At 51.7% G+C, this 22,641-nt stretch overlaps 1 protein-coding gene across 2 annotated transcripts; it reads left to right on the forward strand.

The window, feature by feature from the left end:
• Positions 1-17,177: 17,177 nt before the first annotated feature.
• On the forward strand, positions 17,178-19,133 carry HELT (helt bHLH transcription factor). Of its 2 annotated transcripts, none has more exons than XM_003271485.3 (4): positions 17,178-17,286; positions 17,720-17,824; positions 18,077-18,173; positions 18,602-19,133. In XM_003271485.3, exons 1-4 carry the CDS (start codon positions 17,260-17,262, stop codon positions 19,099-19,101), a joined length of 729 nt encoding a protein of 242 aa, XP_003271533.1. In that variant the 5' UTR covers positions 17,178-17,259; the 3' UTR covers positions 19,102-19,133. The 2 variants fall into 2 exon arrangements, with proteins under 2 accessions (XP_003271533.1, XP_012363471.1); XM_012508017.2 differs by having other exon boundaries at positions 18,605-19,133.
• The last annotated feature ends 3,508 nt before the right edge of the window (positions 19,134-22,641 follow it).

Consider the following 22,641-nt stretch of genomic DNA (forward strand, 5'->3'; position numbering starts at 1 on the left):
AGCCAGCCTGTTGGGCAGAGGTGATCTAAGGGGACTCCCGGAAGAGGGCGCCTCTGAATAGGGTGTTGAAGGATGAATTGGATTTACCCAGGAAAGAAGGGCATTGTAAGCATGAGAAACTGCCTGTGTGGAGGCAGATAGGCACAGGGCATTGAGCACTTGGAGGGAAAAGTACAAGTACTTTAACACTGCAAGCCACCTGAAATGACACAGCAGGAGAGGACTGGTATCTCAGGGCAAGGCACGACATGAGAGAAGTCGGAATACTTTTCCTAAAGTCAGTGGAAGCAACTGAAGGCTGTTAAGCATTTTAGACAGATCACCCTAATACCAGTATATAAAAGCTTTCTGGTGATGGGAAAAAATAAGGCGACTTTTGCAGAAACCCATGAGAAATTGCGGGGTGGCAGTGTGGGGGCTGCGGCGGTTGGACTGAAGGGGTGTCAGGAAGGAATCGTCAGAACTTAATGCCTGTGGGTTGTGGTCAGAGCAAAGCGGAAGTCAAGAACGACTCCAGCATTTCTGTCTGGAGTGTTTTGGTGAAGGAATTCTAAATCGAGGCTGTTGGAGAGGGAGTGCTGTTTACCATGTCCTAAATTTGGGACATCCAGGTGGAATGGCCTGGCAGGAATCTGGATTTTAGGAGACACAGGTGGAGGCTGAGGCTGTGGGGTAGTGCTTTTCAACCCTGGCTGCCCACTGGAAACACCTGAAGCGCTGACAGCCTCTCATTCTGGGCCCCACCCCAGAGGGTGTAATGTCACGGGCCTGGGCCTAGAGGAAAGCTCCCCAGGGGACTGGAGTGGGCAGCCTGGGTTGAGACCCACTGGCATAAAGAGAGGGGTTTCAAGCCTGCGGGTTGCCCCTCCCCACTCTACGATTTACCAGCCAAGGGACCCTGGAGAAGTCATTAGCCTTATTGTCTTAGTTTCCTGCACTAGAAAATTTAGACTGTACCTCTTCAAAGAGTTATGAATATTACATAAGATAACGTGTGCAAAGTGCCTAAGCCCATTCCTGGCACATACTGCAAACCAGATATGTGTCGGGATTCACTCCCAGAGGAAGTCCGAGGAAGGGCAAACTCTCGGCCTGCAGTCCCAAAATGGAACCAGGCTTTCTGTTTAACAGAAAGGGAAATAAGGAATCTCCCAAACCTGTCATCCACAGGACACCTCTGTGTGCATGCCGCCCAGGTGGCTCCGACCTTCACAGAGCAGCCTGTAGAATGTGGCGCAGGACACGGAAGTGTCGTGACACCTCAGCCCTGACAGCAACGCTCCAACAGCCATGGCTGTCATTGAGACACGATGCTGGGATGCAACGGAGCCGTTCACTCGTGTAGCCCCTAAAACATGATTTAGGAAGCACCGTGTGTACCAGGAAGGGCATCTATCAGTCGTTCCTTCATCCTTTCAACCAACATTGTTCAGTCCTCGCTCTCTGCCAGCCACCACACTAGGTTCTGGGGGGGGAATAATAGGCAGGAAAGAAACGGTCTGCGCCTCCGATGGGGACAGACCCATATCCTCGACACCTGTCTAGTCCATTCCCTTTTCAGCATCAAAGCAGCCCCCACTATTTCCACCTCCATCATTTCTCTCACGGGTTTTGGCAAGAGCCTCCTAATTCTTTCACCTGTCACCAGTAGCAAGCTTTTCCAATCCATTCTGGCATCAGATACAGATTACTTACCACATAATCCCTCAAATAATGTTAACTGTGATTATGTGTGACAACAGAGGTACCTGATGCTATGGGACCATATCTTAGGGGGCTTCTATCAAATAGAGAGGCCAGAAAGGCTTCTCCGAGGAAGTGACAGAAAACTGAGCAGTCAGTGCAGACACAAGTGGAGACGGGTTGGGGAGACTCCTCAGGCCTCACAAGCCTTACCCGTCAGCTATTCCACGCTGCCAGGCCCTTCTTTGCACAACTCCCTCCACTTGACGTACCGACAGCAAAAGCAAGCAGGTGCCACGTCTCAGCCAAGGCTCCCTTCGGCACCGTCCCTCTCGAGGTCACTTCTGACCACACCTGCTCCCCAGTCATCCCTCCCCCGTGTCTCCACCGGCTCTATCACCAAACCTCTCACCCAGGGCAAGACCCCGAGGTGGCTGAGTCTCTCCCACTGGACGGCGTGCTTCTCACAGGTGGGTCTGCTTACCCCTCTATCCAGGAGCGAATGCAATGCCAGACAGAGGTTTATCTTCAAGGATGGACTTACATGATTGTGGAGGCTTGGCAAGCCCCAAATCTGCAGGGTAGGTGGGCAGGCCGGAGACCTAGGGCACGGCTGCTGTTGCAGCTTGAGTCCTAAGGAAGTGAGTGTGGAGGCAGAATTACTCCTCCTCAGGGAACCTCAGTCTCTTTCTCTTCAAGCCCTCAACTGATTGGACAAGGCCCACCCACATTCAGAGGATAACCTGCTTTACTCAAAGTCTACTGATGTAAATGTTAATCTCATCTTAAAATACCTTTGCAGCAACACCTAGGCTGGTGTTTTACCAAACATCTGGGTACCATGGTGCAGCCAAGTTAACAGAAAAAATTAACCATCACCCCAGGAAAAAACAGCCCTCTGTGATGGTGTGTGAAGTCATGAGACCTGCTTATGATGTGTTTATCTTCTCCATTCTCTTCCTTTTCCTCCCATTTTCCTCCTTTCTTTCCTTCCTGTGTGTGTCTCTCTCCCTGTGGCTTCTTCCAGGTGTGCTGGGGGTCCTGTCAGCTGCAGGACACGGGAGGGGTGGAGTGAAGCAGAAAGGCCCCGCCGTGACCACACTCATCCCAGAAAAGCCTCTCTGTTGGCAGGAACGCAAATCACAGGGGAAGGGACTTTTCAAGGTCAGACTGCACCAGTGGAAAGTCAGCACCAGCCCCCAGGGCTTGAGGCAGCCTGTGCCCTTTCCACTAACTGTGCCAGCTCTCAGCAGGGGAAGGCTGACCGGGAACAAAGGCCCTTAGAGGACAGCAGACCTCCTGCAGCCTGCACTTCCGAGACATCCTGCTCCACGGAGCCCGGCTCTGCTCCTGCAGGCTTGGGGACACCAAGCGTCAGGTCAGGCGTCAGAATCCAGCGTGTTTACTCCTCGGCAACAGCGTACGACCCGCTCTCAAGTGTGTGAGGGGCTGCAGCGCCGAGCTCCACTTCACAAGACTCACTCCTGCCCCGCCACCTCCCAAGCAGACCCAGTCAAGCCCAATCTGCCTTTCAACAAACATTTATTAGCCCTCCCTCCATGCCAGGCACTGTGCCAGGGTGCCATGACCAAGCCAAGGCCCCAGGCTCCGAGCACTCACGCCAGTGGAGGGGGCAGCCCTGTGTGGCCCAGCAGGGCACACCCCCCTCCAGCCTAGACGCCACCCAGGGCCGGTCTGGGCAGCCCGGTGGACGTACTGACTCCGTTTACGGACACGGCCATCCAACCCTCCTATTTATACATTAAAACGCTGCAGCCAGACAGGCGAGGCGTCCCGCCAAGAACCGCCAAATCCAGTTTCCTCCCAAGCCAGCCTCTCCTTAGAAGCGGCTGAACAGCTTCAACCACTAGATGGCACCAGCCAACCCTCGATGGATCCAAATGTGCCCCATCGCGAGGGAGCCTCAGCACCGGGTCGCGGCTCCCAGCTCCACGGTCGTAGAACACGAATAGCTTTTGTCTTTTCTCAAAATGAGCCCTGCAGTTGAGGCAAGCTTTCCATTGGCTGCACAGACTTTACTCTTTTTAAACATTTTTTGGGAGTCCATAGCAGATGTATATATTTATGGGGTATGAGATATTTTGATATAAGCATATAACTCATAATAATCACGTCAGGGTAAATGGGGTATCCAACCCCTCAAGCATTTATTCTTTTTCTGTGTAACAAACAATCTAATTATACTCTTTCAGTTATTTTTAAGTGTACAATAAATTATCATTGACTGTAGTCACCCTGTCATGCTGTCAAATACTACACGTTTTTCATTCTGTCTAACTATACTTTTGTACCTATTAACCCTCCCCACGGCCCAATCCCCCGTCCCACTACCCTCCCCAGCCTCTGGTAACCATTTATCTACTCTCTGTGTCCATGAGATCTTTTTTTTTTTTTTTTTTTTGAGACAGAGTGTCCCTCTGTCGCCCAGGCTGGAGTGCAGTGGCCCGATCTTGGCTCACTGCAACCTCCGCCTCCCAGGTTCAAGCAGTTCTCCTGCCTCTGCCTCCTGAGTAGCTGGGACTACAGGCGCATGCCACCATGCCCGGCCTAATTTTTATATTTTTAGTAGAGCTGGGGTTTCGCCATGTAGGCCAGGCTGGTCTCAACCTCCTAAGTTCAAGTGATCTGCCTGCCTCGGCCTCCCAAAGTGCTGGGATTACAGGCATGAGCCACCGCACCCATCCAACTGTTTTGATTTTTAGATCCCACAGAACATGCAAAGTTTGTCTTTCTGTGCCTGGTTTATTTCACTTAACATAATGACATCCAGTTCCATCCATGTAGTTGCAAATGACAGGATCTCATTCTTTTTTTATGGCTGAATATTGCTCTATTGTGTATAAGAACCACATTTTCTTTCTTTCTTTTTTTTTTTTTTTTTTTTTGACAGAGTCTCCCTCTGCTGCCCATGCTGGAGTACAGTGGTGTGATCTCAGCTCACTGCAACCTCCACATCCCAGGTTCAAGAGATTCTTGTGCCTCAGCCTCCCAAGTAGCTGGGATTACAGGTGGGCACCACCAAGCCCAGCTAATTTTTGTGTTTTTAGTAGAGAAGGGGTTTCGCCATGTTGCCCAGTCTGGTCTCAAACTCCTGACCTCAGGTGATCCGCCCACCTCGGCCTCCCAGAGTGCTGGGATTACAGGTGTGAGCCACCGCGCTCAGCCCAAGAACCACATTTTCTTTATCCATTCATGAACAGACTTTACACTTGAGCCAGTAAGTTAAGGGGTGAGGAAGTCAAGCTATCCTAATACAGAGAAAAGAGACCAAAGATCGTCTTATTAATAAATTACCAGAAAAATGATATAAAAGATTTTTTAAAACCTTTGCTCATTATCCTAACTGCCAATGTCTAATGTCAATACATAACCACACACATCGTCACATTATTGACAAGCTGCTGTATAGCAATGGTATCAAATAAATGCAGGACCGTGGACCAGTGCATCCCAGTGTGCATCAGAATCACCTGAGGGGTTTTTCTTTCTTTCTTTCTTTCTTTCCTTTTTTTAAGAAACATATCTCAGGGTCACATCCACAGAGATTCTTTTTAATAGTCTCAGGTCTGTGATGGGCTCGAGAAATGTGTGTTGTCAAAAGGCTTCTGGTGTGTAAAAGAATAGCAGAAACGGGGAGAGCACACTGAATTTGAATATTTGATGACTTGTTGGTGATTTGTACCTTTGGGCATGATAAGAAGGACAACAAATCTCCAAGGTCCCCAGGCATACTGAGACTGTGCTCCCCTGCTTTACTACCCAGCAGCTACACTTGGTCTTTGGAAGGTGAGTGCAAGTCTCTCGGCTGAGAAGTCCTTCGTATGACTTCTAATCTCAGTGGGATTGAAGCAACAGCAAGGCCCAGCACACTGCTGGAAGGGACACTGGTTCTGGAGTCAGATCATCCTCACCTGGTACCCTGCTCTACCATCTAACAGTTATGTGCCCTTGAGTCAAGTGTCCTTGACTTCCCCAAGCCTCATTTTCTTATGTAAAAAAAACGAATCGCCCATCCCACCATTGTGAGGAGCAGCTTAGTGCCCAGAGGAGTAAGAGCTGCGATCTGCACCTGACCATTGTCATGATTAGCCTATGAGAAAGAAGAGCAGGATGGCACCACCACCGCCCCCTGCAGGGCGCCAGTACCCTCGGCTGTCTCGGATCTATTACAACATATTCCACATTCAGCTCCAGCTGGCAGATGACCAGACAGAGTCTTGCTCTGTTGCCCAGGCTGGAGTGCAGCGGCCCAGTTCTCGGCTCACTGCAACCTCTGCCTGCCGGGTTCAAGCAATTCTCCTGCCTCAGCCTCCCAAGTAGTTGGGACTGCAGGCGCATGCCACCACAGCTAATTTTGTATTTTTAATAGAGATGGGATTTCACCATGTTGGCCAGGCTGGTCTCAAACTCTTGACCTCAAGTGATCTGCCTGCCTCGGCCTCCCAAAGTTCTGGGATTAAGGTGTGAGCTACTGCGCCCAGCCAAAAACACAGGCTTTAATGACGACCTCCATGTTCAATCCAATCGGTCTTTAGAATCCTATAAACCTTTTCTGTACCTCTCCTTTCAGACGCTACTGACCATCTCCTCCCTCTTGAAGCCACCTGCACCTTTGCTCCTAGGTATCCTAGCAGCCTTCTGAGCTCTCCTTCTCTTTCCTTCCCTTTCCTTCCCATCCATCTTCCTGGTGGATGTCCTTCACCTACTCTCCTTGTCTATCAGGGTTCCCCAGGATTCTATCCTGGGCACCCTGACCTTCTCCTTTGAGCTCTTGCTTTTTGTTTTTGTTTTCATTGTTGTAGTTGTTATTGAGACAGGGTTCCACTCTGTTGCCCAGGCTGGAGTGCCATGGTGCAGTCACAGCTCACTGCAGCCTTGACCTTCCAGCCTCAAGTGATCCTTCCAATTCAGCCTTCAAGCGGCTGGGACCACAGGTGCACACCACCGTGGCCAGTTAATTCTAAACTTTTTTGTAAAGATGGGATCTTGCTATGTTGCCCACGCTTGTCCCGAATGCTTAGGCTCAAGCGATCCTCCTGCCTTGGCCTCCCAAAGTGCTGGGATTACAGGCGTGAGCCACCACACCTGGCTCCTTTGAGCTCTTTTTAAGTGATTTCATCCGCTGTCATGCTCTGCCAGTCCTGCAGCTGACACTGTTATCCCTGACCTTCAGTTTTACATCTCAGCTGTCTTCTAGGCATCCATTAATGGGGTGTCCATTTGAACTTTAGAATCAATATATCCAAAATTAAATGAATCATCTTCTCCTACACTCCCTGTCCACATATACATACCCACCCCCGAAAATGGCTTTCTCTTCCTCCTTATTGCCAATATCAATCAACGGAGTCACCACCTAGTCCATTCCCAGACCGGAAATCCAGCAATCATCTTTCCTATTCTTCTCCCACCATGTTTAATCCTTCCCCCGGTTCTTCCGATTTTATCTCTCCAACATGCTCAGCCCATCCCTAACCCTGATTCAGAACCTCATGGTCTTTACCTGAAACACTGTGGCACAAAGAAGTTAAAATCCTCAGTGCCAAGTCCACCCCCCTCCAACCCCTGCCCGCTGACCTGACTCCTCATTCACTTTCTACCACACTCTCCCTCACGGTTCTAGTAAGACTGCATGTGGTTTCCCAAGATCAAAGAGCTGATTCATGCCCCTGTGCCCTTCCTCATGCCAAACCCTGTCCTGAAAGCACCCTTTCTGCCTGTCTCTGTGTGGTACCCTATTACTCACTGTAGGGGCTCAGATGGTTTCCGGCCTCCCCCCGCTGCAAAGATGTGTCCACCTGGAACCTGAGAATGTGAGTTGATTTGGGAAAAGGGTCTTTACAGATGTAATTAAATTATGGATCTCAAGAAGAGATCATCCTGGCTTATCCAGGCAGTATAAATCCAACAGCAAGGGCCTGACAGGAGAAGAGAACGCGTGCATGCAAAAGGGAGAAGGTGAGTGAGGATGGAGGTGGAATGGGAGTGATGCTGCTGCAAACTGCAGAGCCCCAGGAGCCACCAGAAGCTGGAGAAGACAAGGAGCAAAACCTCCCCTAAAGCCCTCAGAGGAAGCGCAGCTGTGCCACTGCCTCAGTTTTTTTTTGTTTGTTTGTTTGTTTTGAGACAGAGTCTCTCTCTTTCGCCCAGGCCGGACGGCAGTGGCGCTATCTTAGCTCACTGCAAGCTCTGCCTCCCGGGTTCACACCATTCTCCTGCCTCAGCCTCCTGAGTAGCTGGGATTACAGGCATCCGCCACTGCACCCGGCTAATTTTTTGTATTTTTAGGAGAGACGGGGTTTCACCGTGTTCGCCAAGATGGTCTCGATCTCCTGACCTCGTGATCTGCCTGCCTCGGCCTCCCAAAGTGCTGGGATTCCAGGCGTGAGCCACCACGCCCGGCCTGCCTCCATTTTTGACTTGTGGCCTCCGAAACCGTGTGGGGAGATACATCTGCATTGTTTTCAGTCTCCAGGTTTGTGGTGATTTGTTACAGCAGCTCTAGGAAACTAATACTTTACTTCTTCAGGACTCAGTTCATGAAACACCTACGCCAGGAAGCCTTCCCTGGATCTTTCCATCATCACCCACCTCTTGCGGGCTTATACTAAGTTCCCTTCCTGTGTCTGCCTCACTCCATAAACTCCTGAAAAGCAGTGACTGCATTCTGCCCCCAAGGTAATGTGGGATCCAGCACCGTTCCAGGATTTAGCAGGTGCTCACCCAGATCAACGCATGAGCATCTCAGCCCCTGTGCCCCTCCTGGTCCAGATGTGATGCCAGGTACTTCACAGACACCGCTGCATTAAGTCATCTCAGCAAGCCTAGGAGGTGGGTGCCAGCATCGCTGCTTTACGGTTGCAGAAACAGGCTCAGCAACTTGCCCGAGACCATTCAGTGAGCAGAGTCGGGATGTATATCCAGATCTCTCCATCCCAGGTCCTGGCCAGCATAAGCACGACATGTTCAAAAGCCCAGCGGCGATTAGAAAAAGAGGAGACATGGGAGGAGGGTGGGGAAAGACTGGATCTGGATGAGCGGGCTAGCTGTGAGACAGAGTCATTGCGCATGCGTGTGTGCGTGTATGTAAACGGCAATGAGCGCCGTAGGTTAGTGCACTAAAGACAATCTAACTCATAATGCAGCATAAGTATCTTACAGCAGCAGCAATTCTGAGACTGGGGAGCAAGGGGTCCTGTGATGTAAGAGAGATGAGAAGGGACAAAGAACGAGATGGTGAAGGGAGAAAGGAGAAGAGGAAGAGGAGATGGATAGCTCTGCTCAAGTTTTGAAACAAAACATGTTTTCCTTTCACCTCACTCCTCCTCTTCCTCTTATCCATGCTCTGCCCTTTCTGGTGGCCTCAGGGTCTCAGGGCACAAATGAGCTTCTACTATGGCACTTCCCCCAGCACAGGAGGCTAAATAAGGACACCCCCCAAAGGCATCCAGGTCCTAATTCCTGAAACTGGAGAATGTCACCCTACATGGCAAAAAAGGACTTTGTGAATATGAAGTTCGGGATCCTGAAATGGAGAGATTATCCTGGTGGGTTCTAAATGCAGACCGAAGCATTCTTCTAAGAGGGAGGTAGAAAGAGGTTTGAGGCACAGAAGACGAGAAGGCCGTGCCAGAGGCAGGGAATGGGGTGACGTGGCCACAAGCCAATGCATGCCAACAGCCAGGATGCTGAAGATGCAAGAAATGAATTCTCCTCTCAGCCCCCAAAGGGAGGTGGCCCTGCTGACACCCTGACTCCAGCCCAGGCCGCAGGTTCCAGACACTTCAAACTTCCAGACTGCGAGGGATACGTTTCTGTTGTTTGAAGCCACCAAGTCTGTGCTCATCTGTTAGAGCAGCTGTAGGAAGCCAGATCTTCCAAACCTACCTTCATCCCAATCAAAACTTGTTTCCCATCGGCGTTCATCAGTTTGGTGTCAGGGAGGAACCAATCTCATTATGTCAGTTCATCCTACTGGGTGCTCCTTCCTGCTCCCAGAGCCAACTCAGTTTTTAAAGGAGGGGGTTTGTAACTCCTCAAATCTCGAATTGGTTAGATTCATGTAAAAAAATGAAGTGAACTGAAACTGTAAGCAGGGGGTGCAGTTTGAGGCTGGTGGACAAACAACCGAGGCACATTGGCCTGCTTAGGTGTAGGGATCCCCCTCAAAGGCTATCTCCTTAGAATGGCTCTTCTGCCCACACGTGGGGATCTGTAAGTGCAGAAAGCTCCACGTTCGCTCCCAGTGGCTCCAAGGCCACCCAGCCCAGTGCCTGGTGCACAGTAAACACTGAATTCTGGAGGGGAATGAATGACAACAGCAGCAATCTCAGAGTGCCACAGAGGAGGGGCGGCATTCCCAGAGCAAGCCGTGGAGCAGCCCCCTGCTGGCACTGGCTGGTGGCGTGTCCAATGCCTGCAGCTTGACTCCTGCCCATAAAAGAGAACCCCTTATTCGTGTAACTGCAATCTACATTTCTCCTAAACTTGAACCTTGTCCCCAGATTCCCCACATTTGATGCAGTTTACAATAATTTATTTTCAGCAACATGTACCTCAGTTTTCTGTGAAAATGAGCCCCAGAAAGCAGATGAAATCTTTCTGTGAAGTGCTGACTTCACCTCCCTGAGAGCCATAAAAGAATGCCCCTTAACACAGTCAGCCAAAGCTCTGCAGGGCGATGACTTCTGGATGGTTGCCCCAGTTAACACAGTGCAAGAAATTGTAACTGTCAGCCCAAAGAAAAAAGGCAATGGCTGAGAATAATCAGAGCCCATAATGAACACAATTAATGGCACCTGCAACACGCTTTCTAAGTGATGTTAACATCAAAATATGGAGAGCAACACCTCCAGCTATTCTGCCGCCTCCCTCGAAGTATTCTTTCTCAATCCTTATATATATGCTCCATCCACTTACTGCTTTTATGTTTTTAGAGACAGAGTCTCACTTTGTGCAGTGGTGCAATCATGGCTCATTGCAGCCTCCAATTCCTGGGCTCAACTGATCCCCTCACCTCAGCCTCCTGAGTAGCTAGGACTACAGGCATGCACCACCACCATGCCTGGCTAATTTTTAAATTTTTTATACAAACAGGGTCTCACTATGTTGCCCAGGCTGGTCTCAAGCTCCTGGGCTCAAGCCCTCCTCCTGCCTCAGCCTCCCAAAGAGCTAGGATTACAGGTGCAGGCCACTGTTTGGCCCTGAGTGCCTTTTAAAGTCCAAAAACAGCCCAGGCGTAGTGGATCACACCTGTAATCCCAGCACTTTGGGAGGCCGAGTCGGGTGGACCACCTGAGGTCAGGAGTTTGAGACCAGCGTGGCCAACATGGTGAAACCCCATCTCTACTAAAAATACAAAAGTTACCTAGGCTTGATGGTTTGTGCCTGTAATCCCAGCTACTCAAGAGGCTGAGGCAGGAGAATCGCCTGAACCCAGGATGCAGAGGTTGCAGTGAGCCAAGATCATGCCAATGCACTCCAGCCTGGGCAACAATAATAAAACTCCGTCTCAAAAAAGAGTCCAAAAATAAATTGTAAAATATGACCAAGTGAAAGATTGCCTACAGAATTTGCTCCAAAATTGATACCAACATAATTCTTGAAGTCCCCATCCCAGTTTTCGTTCATTCAGCAAAACTATATTGAGGCCAGGCAAGATGGTTCGGGACTGTAATCCCAGCACTTTGGGAACCTGAGGTGGGAGCATTGCTTGAGGCCAGGAGTTTGAGATCAGACCCTGTCCATACAAAAAACAAAAAAAAATAAAAATTAGCCAGCACAGTGGCATGCATTTATAGTCCTAGCTACTCAGGAGGCTGAGGCAGGAGGATTGCTTCAGCCCAAGGGTTCAAGACTGCAGTAAGCTATGATCTCACCACTGCACTCCAGCCTGGGCGACAGAGCAAGACCCTGTCTCTAAAACAAAAAACAACAAAACAACCATTTTGAGCATCTACTACTTTCAAAGTCTAGAGAGACATGCAAGAAAGAGATTGTTGCATATAGGAGTAGGTGGAAGTGCTGGAAATACCCTATAGAAATACCACTGTTTGAACAAGGAGCGCTTCACAGGAAGATTTTTCGTCTGTGCAGTTAATTCCAGTTAGGTCAACCTGAGTTCCCTTCACCTCTGCTCCCCACTGTCCTGGGGCAGCCATTCCCACCTGGGATTTGCCCATCAGGTAGCCCTGGTGCCTTCCAGCTTCAGCTACAGCAGTGCTTCTCAAACTCTGCGGTGCACACACCAACTGGGAGTGTCGTGCAAATGCAGGTTCTGATTCAGCGAGGTCAGGGGAGAGGCCTATGATTCTGCATTTCTAAGGAGCTCCTCGGTGGTGAGATTCTGCTGTTCTGAGGACCACGTCTCCAGGAGCAAAGAATTAGAGCACTTAGTTTTTACTTAGAACAAACCCAACTTCTGGAGGCATGAGATTCTAGTGGTGTGTGTGTAATGTTTCCAATACTTCTTCCAAAGGGTAGAGAAGGTGAAAGCACATGAATCATTTGATAGGTTGTGGTGCTGATGAGCGACTGTGGCTTCACTGCTGCTACCTTCACTGCCAGGTACTAAACCTAAAAAGAGCGCTGGAAAGCAAAGAACTAAGCTGCTTCAGAGACAAGAACAAAGGGGCTAAAAATGAAAGCCCTGGGAAATCACCTCGCATTGGATACAGGTTGCTCATGTCTCTGGGTTCCTTTCAGGTGTGAGGTTCAGCAGCAGCAGCCACCCTCAATGTGTGTCTTTGTGGTTAGAGAGATTGAAGTGCTCCCCAGGACCCCCCTCACTGCCACCTGACTGCACCAACAAGCATCTCCTGGCAGATTCTTCCTGGTGGCGTCACTGTTGGGTTGAGAATACTACCGATGACCAGAGAGAGCAGAGGAATTAGCGGTGCTGAGCAAGGAAACTCCAGAGAAGCTGCCAGCCCAACAGGATAGCCAAAGCCACCCACGGCTGCTGCGACGGACATTGGGAGTGACTGCTGTGTGGAGACTGCTGTACTGGGACCATCGGTATGAATACTTTCTTCTTTCTTCAAGCCCACATTCGTAATAGGCAGGACCAAGTCCCTTTCTACTTGGAATTGCCAGCTTGGGCTCACTGTGGGTGCTCAGCTTGTGCCATTACCCCTGGACTCATGAGAGGTAGAAAAAGGGGTAAAGGGGGATAGACACGGCCGATGCCTCCTGACAATGATCACACACGCCACCGGCAGCAGGTGTCCCACAGAAGGGCTGCCAGCCCTAATCACAGGAATCTGACCAGATCCTCCTTCACAGTGACAGGAGGAAGCCAGCCCTCCTCCTCAGCCCTGGAGGGGTTCACACAGCAAATCAACAAATGCTAAATGGGAGACTTCCAGCAGCCGCTGCCATTGGGCATCCCAGTCTCCTCGTGATGCCTCAGGGCCCTCGAGAGTGAAGTGGGGTGGTGGAGCCATGCTCTCATGGGCCTTTCCAGAAGGAGCAGCCTGAGATCCCGCTCGCTTCATAACAGAGCCCAGGAGTTGGGCTCCCTCCAGGCCTCATCTTCCCAGCGCCTCAGAAGTCAGTAGGGCCAGCCATGCTGGTGTTCTCCCACTCTCAGCCAGGGCTCCTCACGTTTGATGAAATCTCCAGTCCTGTTAACGTGTCTAGAAAGTCAACTTGTGTATTGGAGGCAGGGGTGGAGGGAGGGATTTGAAATTACCTGGAATTCTTTGTCTTAGTGCAATTTGTCTAAAGTTACTGTATTCTTTTCTTTCCATCCATCTCCTGCCCCCAAGCCCACAAATCCTCAGTTTCTAAAAACTGGAAGCAAACACAAAATAAGCCATCTTTCAGTGTTTGCAATCTGCATGTCAAACCTATGGGGCCAAAGAAATAGTATTAAAAATAACGATAATAAACACAGTCGGCTTGTGATTGCTGTGTTTCCAGTAGAGGTCTTTAGATGCCAGGAGGCTGAACGCAGAGTAATATTTAATAAGCACTGTCTAATTTCCAGGCAGTCTTGCTGCCTAGCTTTCTTTTGATTTTGATTCTAATATTTGCGTCCCTTGAGAACGGCTATGATGCTGAGGGGATCCTGTGCTTAGTGTCCCTTTCAGCCTCACACACACTGGGAGTACACAGCTGGCCAGTAGCACTATGTGCTGTCACCTGGGTGCCCGAAGGCCCCCATTCATTTGCCTGATTTTGGTCAATTAAGCAAACTTCAGGAGGAATTACTGTGGCTTTTTCAGGGAGGCTAGAGCTTTCTCCGGGATGAGGGCAAAAAATGAAATGAGTGGAAAAACCATCTAACAGTGCAAACTCCACGCTACCCTGTAAAACACAGAAGAGCCACCGCAGGAGAGATTTGCAGGCAAAATAAAACCACTAACTGCACGATCCAGTCTTCTTTTAGGTGCCTATTCTGTATTTACTTATCTCACTGGAGTGACCACCCGGTAACATAGTAGACACATTATTTCCATTTTACAGATGAGGAAACTGAGGGACAGTAGATTCAGGACGATGCCTCAAGTCTCACCCAGTTGGTGGGCGGTGGGGCTGGGATCTGAACAGGCTGGCTGGCTCCGGCGAACCTTGGCTCTTCCCTACTCTGCTCTTACTTTGCGTGGAAACTAGGTCAGGATCAGGGAACTCCTGGTCATCACCCTGAGGAGGAGCAAAGAGAAGACAGCTGTGAGGCGCCCCACTCTGGGGCAGCGTGTGTGACCCAGGCCTTCGGACCCAGAAGGGAGAAAGGAAACACTTCCTTCCCTATCCCGAAGAGGAGGGCATTCCAGGTTTCGCAGGTAGTGCTGCAGCCGCGGAAGGACCGGGCGAGGCTGCGCACCTGCGCCCAAGTCTCCACTCACCGGCCTTCGCTTGCCCCCTCACCTGCACGCGAGTACTTTTAGCCCTGGACAAGCCTTGAGCCCAGCGCCGAGACCAAACCCGGGAAATTAAACAGTGTGCATGGAATGAAATGTGGCCCGTGGAAGGTGCCTGCAGCTGGCGGTTAACACCGGCAGTAAGAGGATCAACGCCCGGGCCGCTGGCTTAAAAATGGGAGTGGGAGTGCGAAGTGTGCGCGCTCCCTTTTACCCATTCACGTTAGTTAATTTGGATGATAAGGGTTCGTGTTTAATCCCTTTGTGTGCGAGTGAATATCCCGAAATCGACAACCCCTGAGAGGGCACTCGCGGCTGGCAGAGCAACCTGGGAGGGTGCGGATCCTGTCCATTCTGGCGTGAAGCAGAGAAGAAACGTCGTGAGGAGACTGGAGGCAGGACCGAGAGGGACACCCTAGGGTGTGCGAGGTGCAGACTGAGCCCTCACACCTCCCAGGCCGCAGCAGGTGGGCCGATGGCTTCCCCGAGGCCTGGCACCCCAGGCCTGGCTCTGCGCCCTGAGGCTCCCAGGTCCCACCAGCGAGAGGAGGGCCGCCTACCCACCCCTGCCAAGGTCTAACGACCCCAAGGGGGGCGCTGGGCCCTGCCATTTCGCTGCAGAGTAGAGAGAATTTAGGCAGGGTCGGGGGCAGGCAGAAAAGAAGAAAAATCTGAGAAGCGGTCTCAGATGTTCCCAGATGGAAAAGATTAAAGAGGTGAGAGTTCGGTGGCTCTAGAAAGGGCCATAAAACAAAAACCATTTTTATCGTTTCAATCTGCAAGAAAGCTCACCCCCCACCCACACCCCACAAGCTCAGAGCCCCCAGAGTATAGGATCCGAGGCAGCAAGTGTGAGCGAGGCCCGTCCTGGGGCAGGAGGCCTCTGGCCGCGGGGCCAGGCTGCCCTCAGAGGCGCAGGCGGCCAAGAGAGTTCCCAGCCGCCGCCGCCCCCCTCCTTCCCCTTGGGCCCGTCCGGCAAATTTCCACCCTCGTTTCTGTTCGTGCCTTCCCTCCCTCCTCCTTCCCCCGATATTTTCGCTTTCTAAAACCATAAAAAAGAGATCAACTTCCCAAACTTCACGGGGCCCTTTTCAGTGACAAATATTGATGCCCAAAGTGTCTGCGCTCTCCCGCCCCCAAACGTTAAGAAAAGACGCCCGCGAAAGGGAGACATAAAAAGTTAACAATGCTGTGAAAATATGTTTGCAGAAAATAGACAATCGTTGGATTAAACGTATTCAAGTATGAAATAATGCCTTTTTGTGTCAAAACTTGGGCGATGGGCGGGTACAAAAGTTCCCTGTGGCAGCTACTTGCTCCCTTTGTGAGCCGCGCGCTTTGGCGTCTCCACTTGGGCGCATTACTCAGAGCCCTCTAAGCGCGATTGTTTCTCCCTTTCTAATGACATTTACCGGATCAAAACATGCTGTTAATTCGATCAGAAGGCTTCACCCTCCCTGACAAAGCCACAATAATTTCTCCTGAAGTTTGTTAAATTGACCAAAATTAGGCAAATGAATAGGGGTCTGTAGGCGCCCCCTCTCGCAGGTGACGTTGCATAATGCTTGCCTGGGCCAGCTGCATTCCCCCTTTTCTTCTCGGCCCACTCTTCTCCGTGTTGCCCCCCAATCCTCCCACCCGCCCCTTCACACACAAACACACACACACACGCCCGCCAGTCTCTCCTCCCCCACCCTCTGGCATTATTAAAATTTAGCCCAATGAAACTATTCATACTTTTCAATGGACATTTTCGTATAGGATAATAGGCTACAAATTGAGCCTCTTCCCCCCGCGAAGAGGGAGCCGAAGGGGGGCAGAAAAGAAAGCCAGCGACGTGGTCAGGGAGTAGGGGGGAGCGTCGCGTGCCAAACAGCGGCGGGAGGGGCGAGGCGAGGCGAGGCGGGAGCCTCGTGTGCCAGCCGCAGCCCCACACCTGCCGGGATGTCCGGACAAATAAAGCGGTGTAAACAAAAAGGGGGGAGAAGGACGTGTCACCAAGTCGTGTGAGAAAAGCCTGGGAACAAACGGGGCGCCTCCGTCTCCAAGAGCTCTCCCTTGAACCCGGCGGAACAGCCTATTAAAGGCTTACTTAATTACTTTAATGACTCTGGACAGGCTTTAAAACGCACTCGGCGCTGGGACGGCGGGCTTGCTGGGATTTGTAAACAGGCGATCGTGTGAGACTCAGCGGTGGGACTAAAAGAGGCGACACTGTTTTGTGAGGGTCCTCGCCCCCCGATGCCCGCGGCCGCTGCGCCCCTGCGCTCCGCGCCCGCGACTGCTGCAGGCGCTCGCTCGCCCGCCGGCCCCAGTTTACCGCCTCCTTTTCCCGCCCGAGCTGTTGCCATGCAAATGTTATTCCTGGGCCGATCACGTGTCCTTTGAAGGGCCACGTGGATTAACAAAGCTGATCTGCCCCCAGCTCGCCCCCCTCGGCTGCTAATTTTTTTTTTTCTTAACTTCTTTAAAACTGATCTTGAATGCATACATCCTCCAAACGCAGCTCCCCTAATCCTATGGAATAATTCAACTCGTGAATGCACTTGGAGCCCTAGATGACCGCTTTATAAGGCAGCGCTCGCAGTTGGGAGGCTGCAGTCTACCTGGGACACTCGAGAAGGCACACGAGGCGGAAAAGTGGACGGGTGCCCCGCGCCACCGCCTCTCCCGAGGGCGCGTACTGACCAGGATGTCAGACAAGCTCAAGGAACGCAAAGTGAGTCGGCTGAGCCCAAATGGCACTTGCGCCTTGGCGGTGGAGGCGTCTGACTCCCCGACCCGCCACTTGGGTGGACCGATGGCAGGGAAGCGCCCGCACGGGACTTTGAGTGTGGAGGAATCTCGAGTGGTTTGGGAAGGGGGGTGGGATAGAGAGAGGAGGGTGCTCAACCAGGGAGAAGTCCATGCCCGGAGGCTGGTGGCCACCTCCGCAAAGGCCTGGGTAGGGTGGCTGGAAGGGCAGCGCGCCAGCGCGGGCGTCAGAGGGCAGAGCTCAACCGGCCCGAGCGTGGGGGGCCAGGAGTCCCTTCCTAGGGCGAATCTGAGCAGTGTGCGCGGCTGGAGAGGCGGTTTGCCTGCAGCTGCTAGAGCCGCGCCTTTGACGACTTCCCGGGCAAAGCCATCCTAAACGTACAACCCTCTGTTCGCAGAGAACCCCCGTTTCTCATAAAGTGATAGAAAAGCGGAGGAGGGACAGGATCAACCGCTGCTTGAACGAGCTGGGCAAGACAGTGCCCATGGCCCTGGCGAAGCAGGTAACGTTGGCGGCCTGGAGCCGGGTGCCAGGCGTTGGGAGGCCTCTGCGGCCACTCTGCGGAGACGCCCGAGCCTACGGACACAGAGGACCTCACTTGCGGGCCCCTCCCGGGGGGGCCTGAGCGCAGGGCGAACCTCAGGAGGCTCTGGCGCAGATCCGCAGCCGCGTCCGCTCGCTGGTCCTCTCCAGCGCCACAGTGCCCGCCCAGCAGGCGCTGGGCCGCTGCGAGGGGCCCTTCCTCCTTTTGCAGAGTTCCGGGAAGCTGGAGAAGGCGGAGATCCTCGAGATGACCGTTCAGTACCTGAGAGCACTGCACTCCGCTGATTTTCCCCGGGGAAGGGAAAAAGGTGGGCACAGGTTAGGGGATGGGACTCCTGGGCCAGGCGCCTGCGCCACCCACAGACCCTGGGGCTGGGAGGGTAGTGACTGAGCGTTCCCGAGAGCTCTACTAAGCTCCACTCTCCGGGAGGGCAGGGGTCCTGCGAAGGCGCCTCTCCCGGCCCGGCGACAGCAAGGCGGCGAGGGAGAGCTGGTTTCCAGGGAGGCTGGTTCCATCGCCTCCTCCTGGGTGGGGTGGGTGGGGTCAGGCTCTCAGGGAAAGGGGGCGTTTGAGCGTGCCTTGCCAGTCTCTAAGATTGCGCAGAGGAGAGGGCGGGGCTCAAATGGGAACTTTGGCCAGAAAATGTGGTGGGAGGTGCCCTGCACCCGCTTTGGGCTCGCGTGGCGAAGGGGCGCTCGGGATGTGTCCGTCCTACGGGCTTTCTCGTTCCTCCAGCAGAACTTCTAGCGGAGTTTGCAAACTACTTCCACTATGGCTACCACGAATGCATGAAGAACCTAGTGCATTACCTCACCACGGTGGAGCGGATGGAGACCAAGGACACCAAATACGCGCGCATCCTCGCCTTCTTGCAGTCCAAGGCCCGCCTGGGCGCGGAGCCAGCCTTTCCGCCGCTGGGTTCGCTCCCGGAGCCGGATTTCTCCTATCAGCTGCACCCTGGGGGGCCCGAATTCGCCGGCCACAGCCCGGGCGAAGCCGCTGTGTTCCCGCAGGGCTCTGGTGCCGGGCCTTTCCCCTGGCCGCCTGGCGCGGCCCGCAGCCCCGCGCTGCCCTACCTGCCCAGCGCGCCAGTGCCTCTTGCGAGCCCAGCGCAGCAGCACAGCCCCTTCCTGACGCCGGTGCAGGGCCTGGACCGGCATTACCTCAACCTGATCGGCCACGCGCACCCCAACGCCCTTAACCTGCACACGCCCCAGCACCCCCCGGTGCTCTGACGCCCACTCGCCCGCCAGATTTCTCCGCGCTTTGGGCGCTGTTTAGGAGAAATGCTGTATATATTGTACACATATTGTGTAAATATTGTACCCCAAAAAAACTGGGCGGGGGGAGGCAAAGAGCGAATGAGTCTTCTGAAGGATCTCCCCCTGGTAATAAACGTTTTCTGATAAAGACCCAAAGAGAGGGATTTATTTACTACCTTCTGCTCATCCGCAACCCATTCCCTCCGCGGTGCCCAGGGCGCAAGGCTGACAGGGTTCAAGGTAAAAGACCTCAGTAACCCAAGGGGCCCGCTGCGGAGTCTGACGGAGGAGGACGTTAAATGGAGGTTCAGACAGATATTCTAGGCGTCGCTTAAGGGCGAGATTCGCGGCTCCCTGCACCCGCCCCCGCGCCTCTTGAGCATCAGCCTCAGAGAAACAGGGGAGGCGAAGAACACTGCCCTTGGCTCTCAGGAAAATGCAAATTGAAGGACCTGCCCCAAACTGACTTAGACGGACTGTTGCCAGCTGCGACCCCGGCGCCCTTCCTACCCGGAGCCAAGTGCCCGACGCGCGCGCACCGCACGCCCGCGAGTCTGGAATGTGGCGAAACCCGGGCCAGCGGGGCGCGTGGCTGAGTTTACGGAACTAAAAATCCTCTAAAAAATGCCGGAACCAAGTACAGTTCTGAGTTGCGGATTAGAAACAACATCGTTGATGATAACTACTCAGAGCCTGAGGCTTCCGAGAAGCTGGCGTTGCCTTTTGCGCACAGAAGCAGGCCAGCTTCGGGGGCTCTGGGCGTCTCGGCGGGAGGTCGGCACCTGCCGGGTTGGGAGACGCCCCTTCCCCACCACTTAGGGGATTGTTCCCTACCCGCCATCCTCTACCATTCGGCCACTGGTGCGGGATGGAGACCCTGGGCTCTCCGTTTAAGTTCTCAGGCTTGGAGAGAAAAGTCTTCCTTATCCTTTCCCCAGTGAGATTTTTTTTTTTTTATCTCGCCCCACCCACAACGTGGTGAGGAAAGCTTGGAATCCAGGAGAGACTTGGCTAATGGTCTTTTAGGGGATTGTAATTTTCAGTTCCAGGACATCTGTGCCCTACCCACAAAATAGCGATGCATCAAAACGGCAAGCTAAAATCCTGTTTCTCTAAGACTCAAAGGGCAAAATAGGGCTCCCCGTTGTTTTATGTAAATAGGTAAAATAAACAATGTATCCAAGTGGCTAAATTTGTGTTTCTGGGTATTTAAATTTTTCTTTGAACTTCTGTGCCTCATTAACTTTAATGCCTTTTAAATAAATAATTCGAAATTAGGTAGCACGTTTTCCTCTTTGTTTCCAGAGGCCATTTCGCTGAACTGTGGTGATTTGTCTTCTCTCAGATCCGCTGGAGGAGGTAAATTAACTTATTCTATTTTCTCTGGACAGGGTTTAAGAAAGCTATGACCTAGACTGTTTGCTGAGGTCATGGAATGGGATGACCTGCAATTTGTAAACCATCAAACTTCGTTATGCACAGACAGGCAAAAAAAAAAAAAGAAGCCCTCATTACATTGCCCATAAAGTGAAACTTACACGTATATGTTTTGCCAGGAGAAAATCTTAAACTTTAGAAAAGGTCTTGCATGTGAGAGGGTCTTGAAATAACTTGTCTATAAAATGTGAGCTCTCTCCTTTCTATGAAGTGATAGAGCTGGAGCACAGAAGTGAGAGTGAGACCAGGCGGCCCTCCCGGATAACGAATATACATTGAGCAATATGGGATAAAAACAAATTATGCAGAAATGGGGAGAATGGGTGGTGCCTATTATTGGAACACATGTCTTACACCCATTTTCATCAGCGCTGGATACAGAATATGAAGAAGGCCTTTCAGGGTTTTTTTCCCTGAGCATTAAGCCAATCTGAATTCCCTTCGGCAGTGAAGCATTAAAGATATAGTGTTACCCTGGAAATATAAATTATTAATATATTCAGCATTTTTGTCACTTCTCAACTGTTAACCAAATTAGACAAAACTTTCTTTTGCTAAGTAGATTTTCTCTTTGGGATTAGCTTTGGGAATGCACAGGGCCACCACAGTAAAAACTGCTGTCATTTACATATAATTTTGCAAACTTCCACTGGTCCATGACAGTCTTTGTACCTCAAATGTTGGTATTCTTGATTTTTTTCCTTTCTCATTTAACTGTGGAGGATAAAACCCTGCTTTAGATTTACAATGACTTTAGGATAAAAGTCTCCCTCCGCTTTCTCTCTTTGCCCCTTTCTCTCTCCCCCCCCCCCCCCCCCCCCCGCCGTGTGTGTGTGGACGTGTGTATGTTTTGTGTCTTTTTCTGAAACCTTCACCCAAAGTCCCAATTCTCCAGGCTTGGCTAAAAGTCAATCTTGGAATAGTTTGACTTTGCAAAAGATTAAAAATGTCACTACAAAATGGAATGGATTCAAATCTGTTTGTGACATGAATGTGTTCTTCTTGCACTGTCTCTGACAATATAATACCTCCAGCTTCCCAGCTATAGCCCCTCTCCTGTCTCCCTCTGTCTGAGTCTCTTATGCCCAATCCCTCCACTTTCTTTAAGTAAGTTGTATAGTAATGGTTTCCAAGAGAGGCCCAACCAAACCTAGAAGTAACAAAAAACAGTGGGTTTGGCTGGAGGTAACCCATTGTGATGCCTCTGAAAGGGGCAACCTCTTGTTTCTTGGGCTTCATCCTTGAGTGGGCAAGAATAAAAATAATCATCCCCATGAAATCAAAGGTTTTCTCCAGAAGCTCAAGGAACAAAGCTGATGGCTGGTGCTTGGGGTCGGTCCCTGTGGCCCAGCAGGGCTGGAACTAGTCGCTTCCAGGCACTCCAGCCATCCCTGCCGAAAGGGCGGTAATACAGAGCTCACTTGTGCTTCCAAGCGTTGTTGAACAAAGACAGCCCCGTGTGTCAGTGAGAGCCCCTCCAGTCCGGGCCGCTGGATACCAGGAAAGGAAGGTGGAGGAGCTGCCATGGGAAGTGCCTGAGCCCACAGAGGCATGGACTTCTGGGAAGCTGGTAGTGGGTGTCTTCACAGAGTAACAAGAAGAAAAGAAAGGCCACATGGGCGTGAGGAAGAGTTTGATAAATACTCGGGGAACGGCTGAATGAACTGCCTCAGTGCTGAGCTCTTGGAGTTCTGCGTCAGGTCCTCCCTATCCTCAGTCGCCACCCTGTGTCATCAGAGACTAGCAAGTAATTGTACATCCACCCAGAAATCCATGGAGCACTCCACATGCATTCTGAGGATTGTCAGAACAAGCAACAGTCTTGCCTTTGCCTGGACATTCTCCCTTGTGGTCTGGCAGCAGGAGACCATGCCTGGCCTGTTTGGGTAAAGCAGTGAACTCTCCCTGCAGGTCCAGCTAAATGCAGAACACAACTGTAGAATTTGGATTCAAAACTAGCTTGATGGAGTTCTGCTCCTTTCACACAGAAAAGCTCCAGGTTGGGCCAAGTCAGCTTCGACCTTCCTTTCTGCTCCATTTATGATGCAGAGTGTAGCTTCTGGAGTCAGACAGCCT

This window comes from Nomascus leucogenys, chromosome 7b (genome assembly GCF_006542625.1).
Source record: "Nomascus leucogenys isolate Asia chromosome 7b, Asia_NLE_v1, whole genome shotgun sequence".
NCBI lineage: Eukaryota > Metazoa > Chordata > Mammalia > Primates > Hylobatidae > Nomascus > Nomascus leucogenys.

Excerpts from the sequence above, each read along its gene's own strand:
- HELT (XM_003271485.3), top strand. The coding sequence starts at position 17,260 with ATGTCAGACAAGCTCAAGGAACGCAAA. Across the intron at positions 17,287-17,719 it reads ACAAGCTCAAGGAACGCAAA|AGAACCCCCGTTTCTCATAA; the intron begins GTGAGTCGGCTG and ends CTCTGTTCGCAG. Across the intron at positions 17,825-18,076 it reads CCATGGCCCTGGCGAAGCAG|AGTTCCGGGAAGCTGGAGAA; the intron begins GTAACGTTGGCG and ends CTCCTTTTGCAG.